The sequence below is a fragment of the Triturus cristatus genome, chromosome 11 (assembly GCF_964204655.1).
Source record: "Triturus cristatus chromosome 11, aTriCri1.1, whole genome shotgun sequence".
In the NCBI taxonomy this organism is placed as follows: Eukaryota; Metazoa; Chordata; class Amphibia; order Caudata; family Salamandridae; genus Triturus; species Triturus cristatus.
Window position 1 is genome coordinate 621,782,584 of NC_140594.1, and position 13,228 is coordinate 621,795,811.

Below are 13,228 nucleotides of genomic sequence, written 5' to 3' on the forward strand. Positions count from 1 at the left end.
ATGCAGGTGACAGATTCCACTGCAGGCCCTTAAGACAGTAATCAATTGCACTTTTTACCTAAATTTTTTGTACACAATACACATACACACCTTTGCGTTTAGATATATTTGAAAAGTATCAGGATGATGATATCTTTAAAAAATGTTGCCCCGCCTCCTACTGCATCCGCTATCCCCTAACCCTTCAATACATTCCCTCCAACCGAAATCTAACCCCCCGCCCACCACTTGGATGTCAACTAGGAGCACCCCTCCTATGCTCAATGTTGTACCCCCTTCCTCTGGCTTGCTGCTTGGGGAGGTGAATACCTCTGGCTCCCACATGATAACGTCACAAGCAGAGTTCCTGCAGTAAATCAAACGAGCAACAACCAGACAAGCATTTGTAACGTAAACCAAGTTGGTGGGGTCCTCGGATGCTGGGTAGCCAGGCAGAAATGTGGGCTGGCACAGCACTGTTGGTGCACCAACCTCCCCAGAACCTCACTCCTCCCCACCCAGGGGGGCAATGGCATTTTAATGGAGGAGTGTTGTGCAGAGGTAAACAGTGTGTAGTCCAAACACCCAATCAAGGGAGTAGTGATTTGTAGAGTTCAACACTGAGTACTACTAACACCCAATCAACTGAGGAGTGATGTGTACAGATCGACTAGGAGTCTACTGCTGATAGAGTCAATAACTAAGCGTGCTGGGAAGAAATGGAAGGGTGGCCATTCTTCTGTACTGATTATTTTATATTTCCTGTTGAAGAAAAACAAGTTGCATTATACTTTCATTAAAGCGGATAGAAATAAGGTGTCGAGAACTTAGGCTGAAAGCAAGGCCTGAAGGATAATAAGGGGTCAGCAAGAAAGAGAAAGGACGGGGAAATAAAACACAACAACAAAAAAGTTCAAACAATAAAATATATTTGTTCATATTTAATCTTCAGCACTTCTCGATCGTCATAAATTACAAATAAAAATTAAACAAATATCAAACACGTTTTAAGGTTGGCATGTACAAAAAAGCAGAGCTTTGACCCCGGTCCTGCAGGGTTCAATTCACATCACTGGATAATTAAGAGACAGGCCGGCGCCTCTGGAAGAGGCCAACACAATATGTCACTGATTTGAGGGTGAAATATGAGCATCCCCTCCATTTGTTCATTGGCTCTGGCCAGGTCCCCTTTCTACTTCTCTTGTGCTGTTTTGCTTTTGTGTCCCTTGTTCTGTGCAAAGAGTGGGAATAAGAGGACCAAATCATCACACACGGCTGAGAGCAACATCAAGCCCAAGAGCTTTCAACTCTGCATCTTCCACCAGCATCAAATCCCTGCTTTAAGTTCTCCTAAGCAAGCAAAAACAGCAATGACGGGAATTTTACACTATACTGTGATACCACAGGGCTAAAGCTCCAGAGAAACATCCCTGGATCACAGGAAGAGACTAGCACAAATCAGCTTGGGCAGAGAACCCACCATAGCAGCATGTGAGGAATCATTCAATCGCCAAACTTAAATAACTGAGGCCTAAAGTAAATAAGTTACTTATAAATAGGTAAGAAACGGAGAAGAAACACAAACGATCCAAGAAGTAACATCAGCCACATAACTGAAGAAGCAATGGCAGTCATCTGTCTACTAAGGGCCCAGAAATGTACCTGAGGTGCCACACTGCAGCCAAACAAAAAACAGCGTATAAAATAAATACATTTAAAAAAGCTCTAAATTTATATATTTTTTAATGTGGGGGTTTTCAAAGAAAGTATGAAATATGGAGGAAGGCGTGGGAGAAATGTTATCCAGGAAAAGGGAAGAAATGGTAAATAAACTCTGCACAACAGAATTGCCATAAAACGTGTTAATCCCACATGGTCTTTGGAATTGGCTCAAGTATAAGCCATTTAAAACAATAACTACTTGGCAGAAACATCAACGACCCTCTTGAGCATAGGTTCACCCTTGGAAATAAATACCTTTTATCCGCTCAGCCCACATCCACCTGTAAACTGCATGGTTAGCACCAGCTGAGACCTCTTTCCTTCAGTGGGTCCCCTTTGAAAATGATGCCAATAGGTTGTGGCAGCCATGTATCACAGGTGGTACTATTTTTAAGACAAGAATGTTGGCAGTAATGCCATTAATGTGCCCTGGGTGACTGTGGAGACACAGGTTACATCAGAGGGTGGAGGGGACGGTTCCAGCTGTTTGCCTATTAGTGAGGGGAACTCAAGCTGCATTCAGACTTTCTATTATGTAAATGGTCCAAGGAACACTCTGAGGAGAAACAAACTGAAACAATTGATCCAGCAAAGGTGGCAGGCCTCCTCAAACCCACCAACTCAATACAAACATACAGACACCTTTAAAACAAAGAATAAGTAGCAACAGGCCCAAACACTGGTATCTCTATCTTTAAAGGATGCACATCCTTCAGCATTCTCTTATTTGTCAAGCTGGGACTACACTGTATAGTAATATCATAGATGTACATATACCATTCACTTTAGTAACCAGTCCGCTTCATTTAGGTCACTTTGCGCTCTGCCAATCGGTGGGTGGATACTAAGCTCATCCCTTAAGGCATGCGTCAGATTCTTAAAGAATGGGAGAGTACGCACTAAAAAATGTTTACCATACGGTCTGGAGAACAGGGTGGGTTGAACGTCAAGCCACAACAAATACCAGCCTGTGAGAACTCCAGCACTAGATGTTTCAGAGATTCACTTGATTTGCAATAGGAAGATGGACCTGTGAGGTGATATCTTCAACCGAAAAAAATCCTAGGGGCAGCCTCTACTAATAATGTAGCTAATCTATCATTAGTAAGCTCAGCATTAAAGTGTGCAGAGATCTCCGCATTGCCATCTTGCAGATACTGCAGATATCCTGAAACTGCAAACTGGCAAGCAGGGGCATGCTAGTTACTGTTGCATGGAGTGAGTTACAATTAGGGCGTCTAGAATTATGCGATTTTGCAGCTACTTCGTTTTCCGCATAGTTATGAATTTGCTGCATTTGCCCTATAATCCATCATCTGCTGCATAATCTGCAGAGTTTACCAAAGAAGTTGATTCTAGCTCATATTTGAGACATTTTGAGGCATGGGCAAAGTGGACAATATCCCAGGGGCCCCCCACCTTCCAAGGGCCCCCCTGGGACCATGAACATTCTATCTCACTTCTGTGTAATACTGTATTCAACCTTCAACATATAGTTCAATATTGTAGGCATAAGAGGGCTTGAATCAACGTAAAGTGGGTAATAAAATTGAAAGTTGACCCAAATAAAGGGCCCCAAAATATTTCTTGCCCGGAGTCCTCAAAATCTGACACTGCCCTCAAACGCGAGCGGCGCGAAAATTGGTCATTTCCTGGTTGCGGCTGGGAGGAAGAGGAAGAGACAAGAGTGACACGAGGGAGCGGCAGGTACGTTTTTCTCTTACGGCCTGTGGGAGGGCTCGCATTCACCAGCATTCACTTGCTGCATTCATTTTCCTCATAGTGCGCAGCTGCGAGGCTGATGTGGACCTTTGAAACTGTATATTCATGTTAATTTCAGTGTCCGTGTGCGCTGCAATTAACATGAATACAATTTCAAAGCCACATCAGCCTCTCAGCAGCACACAATTAGGAAAAGAAATGCAGAAAGTCAACAAGCACGACGTGTGTTTTCAGGATTATGAAAGCACACCTTCTTTACTTTCGGGGTATGATTTAGGTCTGTGGCCGGAGCTTATTGGACAGTTTGTAATGAGAAGACCGCCCTGAGGAGCATAAATTAATTAGGGTAGACCAGAGTAAATTGCTAATTATACGGCTCGATACGGGAGCACGACGCACCGTTACGGCGTGAGGCATGTACTGAAAAGAGGTTTCATGAGGGGAATTTTGCCCAGGTGAGATGGGGTAGTCAGGATCAAAAAACTGCTAAAATCTGGGTTACCAGAGGGGTGTGCCAGGGCTGTGTTCTGGCTTCCACTCTATTTTCCTTATTCGTGAATGGAGTGGTAAGTTTCTTACGGGAGTTTCCTGCTGATGCCCCGGCCCTGGCGGGAGATAAGATCCCAGCCTTACTCTTCGCTGACGATACCCTACTTATCTCCAAAACACCGGCGGGGTTGCAGAAGCTTCTTGATAGGTTCAATCTTTTTTGCAATATGCGAGGCTTATCCATAAATACATCAAAAACTAAGCTCCTCTCGTTTAACCCCTCTAGATCTTCTAAAACCAATTTCACCCTGGAGGGAGCACCTCTCGAGTTTGTAAAAATCTTTGATTACCTTGGAATCAGGATTTCTAACAAACTTAGTTGGAGACCCCACATCGACAAAATGCTTCTTAATCACAAGAGAGTTGCGGGGGCAATTGGGAAGGAACATCGCTCATCTCAGAGTAGGCCCGTTGCTCCCGTACTGGTGGCTTACGCTGCGAAAGCTGTAAGCTCGGCACTGTATGGGGCCGAACTGTGGGGCTTCGACAGTGTTAATGAAATCTCTATGTCGGAAAACAAATTCCTCAGGGATCTGGTTTCGCTCCCAACGGGCACTCCATTAAAGCCCCTTATGAGAGACATGGGCAGGCGCTCAGTTAGGGACCTTGACAGATTACGCCCCTTGCTTTACTGGACTCGCCTATGGCGTACCCCTGAACTCTCCAAATATGTTGAGGGTCTCAGAGAAGTGATGAGCTCGCCCGGGTCCCATAGGATCTCTTGGTTGTGTAATATTAAAAAGTCCTTTCTTGCATTGGGTTTAAGAGATGTTTGGGAGACCGGAATGCACCTAAGCAAGGCTGTCCTAAAGAAGGCTTATTGGATGTGGATTGATACCCGAGAGAACACAGCTGTGGATGCTGGTAGCTTAACTGAGGCTTTTTATTTGCATAAACCAGTGACAAGGCTGGAGTCTTACCTTGATGTCATCCAGAAGCCCAGAGACAGGCGACTGTATATTCAATTTAGATTCGGTACTCTGCCCACTCGGGAGCGTACAAGCAAATGGAAACCCCCTCACCAAACAATTGCAAGTTGTCCATGCTGTAAAGCGAAGGTGGAAACTGTAGCGCACCTATTGTTTGAATGCCCATTCTATAAAACTCCTGGGGCAAGATGGCTGAGTCCCGTCTGTAGACAATTGGGCACCGTGAACCACCGTGTTGCGCTGAGAATTCTCCAATCGGACGCTAGTGTCTTGCTTGTATGCGGGGTGGCCAAATTCCTTGCCTGGTCTTGGCTGATTAGATCGAAACTCCTGGGTCCTTTGTCGTGATACATCTTTTTTTTGCCTCGTTTTAATGTCCCTTAGTGCTTTTTTTTTACTTATGTGTCAAAATGCTTTGGGGAAATAATTCCCTTTTCGTGCCTAATGTAATTTAATACATTCTTAACTTCATGATTGTATTCAATACGATTTTAGACGCCATGTTTCAGGTCGAGGGGGACTGGAAAAGGGATGTAATAATGCACTTTTATCTAGTCTGTCGACTGATTTCTTGTATTATTCTCTCGCCCCTATTGGATCTTGTCCTGATTTTTTATTGCGCTTTTTATGTTTGTTTGTATGCTTTTATGATATAATTTTATCGAAATAAAGCTTTTGATGATGAAAAGAGGGTATCCGAGATTGGGTGGGATTGCGCTCATTTTTCAGTCAGACTGATTTTGAAGTATAAGTAAGGGGTGGCGTATGGGAGCTATAAATAGCGAAATATAGTGAATAAGGAGTTGAAATATAGGGGCAATTATGTCTAAGACAGGTTGGTTGCAGGAGAGACTCCCTGCTTCGTCCCGGGTTCCCGAACGACAATTGGGGTGCCCAGGTTTTAACATGTATACCATTCTTTGCCTTGAACGGGCTTTCTAGAATGGAGCGCTGGCACTGTTATGATAGGAAGAATAGGTGGGGACTCTGAGTTCTATGGTCACTTGTTTGGTAGTAGGAGAGTAAACGTTTGTTTATTCATTTCCTCCTTGGTCTCTTTCAGTTCCATCTGGACAGAGGGCCAATTTGTACAAACCCTAAATGATCAAAATGATTTGAGATTTTTAATGGATCGCATCATGCTCCATTTTTAAAGGTGGGTCTATTATAGTATGCAAAATAACAGGTCTACGCATTAGGCTTAGGGATGTATAATTAGAGCTGTATTATTTTATTGCAGATTTTAAAAGGAAACCATGGCAGTGCATTGAAATCGATTAATAAGGAACGACACCGACCCGAATATTTATCTACATCAAAGTATAAGGTGAGATGGTCAAACAGAAAGCAGGACTCCCTTAGAGTTAGCTGAGGAACATAACCTGGAATCATACATTGGATTTTGACACTAACTTGAGTATGCTTAAGTCTACAGATACATCCTGTACTGTGATAAATAGGACTTAAAGAGAGGGAACTGCAGTATTTTTGTGTTCATGTGAAACCAGTTCTCATCTTTATTAAGTTGATAAGAGGTGAGCATTATGGACACCTTATTTGATTTAGTGTGTCTTGGTAAGTACATATGTTTGCATGGTGCGCAGTAGTGTGTGCCTTTGGATAGATGGTATTGAATGTGAACCTATGGGAGAGGTTGTGTTCCTTGTTCAGAATGCGCAAATCCTTAGATAAATACGTAGATATGTGGTTTCTTTATGAATTAAGACAGAATAGCAAAATATGGGGTTTTATTTATAAAAAATGTTTTTGTATTAATAAATTGTTCTAGGAGGGATTGGGACACCTGTGATGTTATTATGTGTATAAATGCTCCATGTTGCACAGCTGGTACTTTAATGAAAGAAAAAGGATGCCAGAATGTAAATATACACTAACATACGTGTTTTACCACATAGGTGTGTTGACCTTCAATTGGCAATACCACAGTTTTAAGAGAGGCACAATTGAAAGTCTTGAAAAAGATGGTGTACATTTTAAAGTTTCCATCGAAACGCGTCGATGCTTCACTTCACAATCTGTTGATTGGCTGGAACTACAGAATTTGAAGTTGTTTTCGACCGGGTTCTAACTAGCAATATTTCCAACAACAGATGTGTAATTCTTTATGATAAAGTGTTATGTCTTTTGTGTGCTTTCTCGTTCGAATTTATGTTTGTCGTGTGGTTATAGTATAATTTGTTTTTCATGCATTTAGTGCATAATTGTTAGTTGTATATACTAGGACCTATGTGAGCCAATTTAGGAGAGATAGAGATTAAAACGCATTTTATCAATTGTTTATTAAAGTAGCAGATATTCTGCAATTTTATGTATTTGGTATATTTTTTTTTCAAACTAAATTGTAAACCTTCTTTTGACGTTTGTGCATTCTGATCAGGGGTTATTATTTTCCATTGCCATGTTTGGTTTTTGTAGATTGGTATAAACCAGTGTGGTTATGATTGGTGGTAAATGGTGCTGGGAGTAGGAGAAATATTATTATTTGCCTAAAGAATTAAATCCAAAGGAAACCTTTTTTCTTCTAAAAATCTTATATTGGTACCACCATTAAAGTCCTGTGCTTTTCCAAAGCCAAAGTGTACTTGCTTGTGTAACCAATTCATGTCAAGGTGTGTGTATCTTTATTGCAAACCTGCCTTAAGACCCATCATATGGCGCTGTATGTGTGGCAATGCACCATCTTTTCACTTTTTAAGCAAAAGTTTTGAGTGATTTTTGCACTAATATTTGTTGCTGCACCCACACGCGCAGTCTGGTTCTTGGCGCACATAACATTGGCTGCAGCGCACAGAGACCATACAATGCCGCCCACAGAGGAAAAAAATTAGAGGGAACATTGGTTCTCACAGTTCCTTTTTCATCATCAGAGCTGTGGACAGAGAGGGGCCTGAAATATAATTCCACTGGTATACCACTATTATATTGCCTTAGTTCTATAACATTACAAAAATACTGTATCCACTACATCAACCTGACTACCACTTCGCATGGTAAATCTAGGTTCGCAGATGTGGAGGTAAGAGTAGTAATTACATACTTCCCACAACGATGCAGTGGGTGTGATTTTTCTGTAGGTCAGTATTATCGACCTTGATATAGTGTCATACAACCGCTCCAATATGATAGGGCATGCAGGGGCTCAAAATGTTAGTCCACCCAGCATAGGCAAAATATTTGCCATTTTCTGCAACAAGACCCAGGGCCAAAATGGCTCTGGCCCATCACAGAACAATCATACAATGAGCCGAATGTCCAGATGTCCGCATTATAAGAATTCTGGAGTCAGGCTGCTAGGTTCAGAGGCCCTTTGTTCTCGGACAACAGATGAGAATGCATCTGCATCTTTATGCATGGATGGGGCTATTGCCAGAAGATCCACATATTAGATCTGCCTGGCCCATGTCACTACTAAGTAAAACAACCAATAGATGGGCGTCTGAGGACATATGTAGAAAATAGTAACTGGACCAGAGACTCGAAAATGCTCCCCCAGAGGCTATTGTCCTAAAAGCAGGGAGAAGGAAAGGGAATGTTGCACTTTTCCTCATTGAAATTTATATTTTTGTTTTCCCCCATTACTGGAAGATCTGTTGAAGTGGAAGAAGTTGCCATTTGTCGCATAGCTTTGTAGAAAAGAGCACCGGCTACTATTCTTTTCACTCCAAGAAGATACAGGGCGGACAGACTGTGTTAGAAAGCACTTATCTACATTTGCTGAGATACTTTGGAAAGCAAGAGAGATCGCATCCCTTTTGCTTTCAAACATGAAATGATGGAAAGAATAACCCCAGGCTAACATGACTGATTTACTGGAGGATGTTACTAAATAGTATATTATGTCCTTACAGGACTACGGCTCTTGTGACGTTTGATCTTGAAGGTAAGATTTTCATCTAGAGAAGAAAGCTTGCATGCATCAGAGTAGTCACTTGGGGTTTTTGTCGAGCAAAAGGATAACACGTCTGGAAATTATCAAGACTCTGCCCTCATCTCAAATTCTGTGTAAAAGCAGAGGTCAACTGGATCATGCCATCCCAAAACCTTTCTCATGGATCAATTGGTTGGCTATAACTTTGTGAAAAGGGTTGGCTCCTCAATCTGCAATTCAGTCTTAGGAGACGAAAGAAAGGTATCAGACCAGTAATGCTCCGGAATTCATCACTTAGCTGGAGTAATAAAGTAGAAATACTACAACGTCTGTAGAATGGAAGGGTCTGTGTCTGGCGATGGCTCGATCAACCCCTGATCTGCATCAAGGTCTGCTCCCAAGGCATGAAGCTGGTTGGAAGCATGAATGCCTTCCTCTTCTACCACACTGGTATCTTGACACCATTACCAAGGATTTGGCAACTCCTACCACAAAGGAAGCTGAAGTATTAGCAATTTCTCACCGCATTCAGATTTTTTGCAAAGAGAACACAAATTTGAGGGCTTCTTTCTAGCTGCTGTTGCAATGATCAAGTCTGGCCCACTATGGATAATGCATAAAAAAATGCTTCAGCAAGGTTGTGCTCACAATCTGAATTGTCCACTAAAGCAGCTCCAATCAAAGAGGCCTTTACACTATCAGTGTCAGCTTCACAGATCTACTTCAGTAAGGGAACCAGAAGAATTATTCTCTGGTTCTTTCATGCATCTTTTCCCAACAGTATTCAAGAGATCTTGGTCACCCTATTCCCAAGAGCATAGCATTTTTTAAATCATTTAGTGATGGTGTGTGAAGAACAGAAACCAGTATAGTCTGTGGGAAAGTCTTGTTCCCTTCCAATTGTTGTCATCTCTCTCATCATTCTGACATTGTCATCTCTCTCGTCATTCTGACATTGTTATCTCGCTCGTCATTCTGAAATTCAAAGTCAACTGCTCCACCCTCCCCTAAGTTGTTCTGAGGAAAAAGATAGGGACCCTCAACTGTGCTAGGTGTAGGAGGCAGTACTGATGTATTAATGGATGAAAGAGGCCTTGGAGCTATATGAAAAGACGTACATGATGCTTAGATCTTTAGCGACACAGGATGAGGCACTGGAGGAAGAGGAGAGGAAGAAAGGTGATTTCAGTGCCCGCCTTTGTAGCCAGCATGGATTTGGATGATCCAGCTCAAACAGTCCAAACGCTCCTTGGTCAAAAGAGGAGGTTGGACCTCTTCGACCCTATGATAGTCATGTCATTCATCCAGTGTCGCACCTGTGCATCTGCCTCATCAAAAACACTGTCAAGAATAGTTTCCTGGAGGCTGTTCATAGAAAAGGAAGCCATTTGCATACACTCCGTCTGTCTTTGGGGAGTTTGACTACCAGGTCTTGAGAATGGAAAGGCTACCTTGTCTTCGCTGAGGTGGTCAATGTTGATAAAAGAGTCGCTATTAAAAACGCATGTCCAGTCGTTGAGGGGAGAGCAGTAGTGGAGGTTACCGCTGAGATCAATGACAAGAGGGTCCAAATTCTGCCCAGGCAGATTGGCAGCTCATAAGGCACTCAGATTCTATCTGTACAGACCACATAGACTTGCTTGGGGAAGGGGTGGGGTTCTAGAAAAATATGATCAGAGCTGGTTCTTTCACAGTTTTAATCCTTCTGAGAGCTTATGCACCATGATAGGGTTATATGAGTAGCCGATTGATGAGGGTAAATCCTAAACTAGAGAAAGAATGCACTCAGTTCCCGATGGGCTCCCTGGTTCCTCATGACACCGGTAACTATCCCATCGGATCATACCTGTGTGTTAAAGTGCACTTTTCCTTGTTTCTTGCTCACCTGGAGAGGGGAGGGGTGGGGATTGTTTTTTTTTCACTTAAGATTATGTTCTTGTTTGGTTTGTGTTTTTCATTTCTTCTCTTAAAAGGCAGACTCTATAGCCTTCAGCCGTCAAGGACAGGTCTTGGTTCATTGGCACACGCATGCTGGTAGCGCATCGGACTTTTCTTTTATTCACATCTTGTAGAGTCAGGACTGTTTTATGTCCCCTTTAGCAAATGCGGCCGGCCCTGGATGGGATGTAGGCGGCAAGCTGTGTCAACTAACTAAACAGATAACCTCTGCTCCATAGGCCCGCTATTCTTTTTTGACTGTGATGTAGCCGGCCCGGATGCAATGTTGTTTCATGCTATGTGTTCTGCTAATAAAATTGATTTAATTCTAAACTAGAGAAAGGAGAAAACATACCTTTGTACTTTCACACCTGAAGAAACCTAGATCAACTATGTAAAAGAGCAGAAGTTTGCATTTCGTGGTTCTGGCTGAAAGTCTCTCATTAACTTGACAGGCATGTTCTAGAAGAGCTACTTACAATAGGCAATAGACGAAAACCTGCAGCACTTTAAATTGCTGTATTTCTCAGAGGAATACAAAAGGCTCCGTAGGACTCCACAGAGAACATCGGCACCAAATTTACTGAAGCAGTCTTTCTGAATGCGCAAGCCAAACGCAGGCTATAAGAGCCTTTAAAAAGATACAGCCCTCAAGACCTAGGTGTTCTGCATCTTGATGCATATTTCTTTAGAAAGAACAAAACATTACTCTAATGTGGAAAGCAGCAGGAGCTTTGCTGAGGGATCAAACACTTTATATGAGTTAAAAGGTTCTCACAGGGTTTGGGTGAAGAACGTAGGATCCATGCACCCACTGGCTGTGAGCAATGCGATCCAAGCGCGGTGGGTGGACTGCTAAAGTGAATGGCTTATGTACTACTTTGAAATGTATTTGCTGAAGATTTTCAGCCTCACGATGGGGAAAATTGCAAAACATTTCATTCTGAATCCATAAGCAAACCAATGCTAGAAAACAAACCATTTCCTGGAACTTGAGAAATATGTACTTCCTGTACACAGTGCTAACGCAAGGTAGTTTTGGCTTTCGCAACTGAAAATCTTCAAATAAAATAGCATAAGAATAAATCCTTTATGGCCACTACTGTTAACATCCCACAACCTGGCAAGAGTGGCTGCCTCTGTTCAGCGTTCTATCATCTAATTAAGATGCACATGCGGGCAAGTGGGCAAACACAAGGGGTAACATATGTATCTTCCCAAAATCTACCACAAGTGGATACCTTAAAGCAGGGATGCGAAGATGAAGATTCGACTGAAGTCCGAAAGCAAGTGCCCATGTAAACAGAGGAGTAAACAATGTCATTGTTGTGGCGCGAAAAAAAGTAATGGGAAAAAGCAAACTGTAATGTACATTCTCCATTTTCATCCAGGTTCACAGTATACAAACACTTTACACAGTGTCTGGGCTTAAAGTCTAGTAAAGCAAGGAACACATGACACGATGATGCCAATTCAGGACTTTGTTGCCCATCTGCTATGCCGGCCAAGAGTTGCAGTAAAGCCCAGGCCTTGGCATTTGTACCTGATGGCCTGTATTTGCTCCAGTTGTACCTGGTGGTTGAATGTGCATTCTAGCAGTATGCACCCTTGGCTTTTTCCAAGTCTCATGTTTGTGTGGAGGTCACAATTCCCACAACACAGTCACTATCTCATCCAAAGGGGTACACTTGATGCTGGCAAAGAACCTGGTACTTGGCTTCTGTTACACGTGGGCAGCCATGTCCTTGTGCAAGGTTCCCACTCAACTCTCAGTCTCCACCATGTACATGCTTTTCTCCAGCAGTAGATCCTGGATGCGGTCGGCCTCCTTACTGAGCCTACCAGTGCGCATTGCCTTCAGGAGGGTGTTTACAGTCACGGAGTGTCCTTTTTTGCGATGCCACGTGCGCAACATCTGGTAGTTCTGCTCCATGACACCACTGTAGTCATGTCTGGCTGTTTGAATCTCGTTCTCCACTAAGCTGATTGTCCGCATTAAATATTCCCAGTCTTTGATATCTACTTCTTCTACAAAGACATAAAAGGCTTTCTGGAGTGCTAAGGGGAAAAAAAGAGATGTAATGGGTACAAATAACTTGGAAAGATGGACACAGAACCAGGGAAAAAGAGGCATAGAGAACCAGAGTACTAGGGCATGGAGAACCAAGAATAAGGGATTTAGAGACAAGAAGGCGAAAAAACCCGGTACAGGGAAGCACATGGAACAAGGGAGAAAGAGAACCAAAGTAAGTGGCATAGAGGACCAGGGGGCATAACTACAAGGCGGTGATAAAAAATTATCGCCGCTTTTGCGGCCGTTTTCGGCCGAAAAGCTGCGATTATTTTATCGCTATATCAGCAAGGTCACGCTATCGCGTGATTCCGTGCCTTAGCGCCTGTTTTCTGAACGCCCAGCTTTGCATCTCTAATGAGATGCAAAGTGGGCGTTCCTTCCTGAAATAACTGGAGAAATGTCGCTAACCGACATTTCTCCAATTAT

General features: G+C 42.8%; 1 protein-coding gene across 2 annotated transcripts in view; it reads right to left on the minus strand.

The window, feature by feature from the left end:
* Positions 1 to 891: 891 nt before the first annotated feature.
* LOC146785174 (tumor necrosis factor receptor superfamily member 10B-like) overlaps positions 892 to 13,228 on the minus strand; it is a 99,440-nt gene continuing 87,103 nt past the window's right edge. For both annotated transcript variants that reach the window (XM_085634020.1, XM_085634019.1), the window contains one exon: positions 892 to 12,786. In XM_085634020.1, the coding sequence (XP_085490146.1) occupies positions 12,491 to 12,786 (296 nt within the window). In that variant the 3' untranslated portion in view covers positions 892 to 12,490. The remainder of the gene's footprint in view (positions 12,787 to 13,228) is intronic.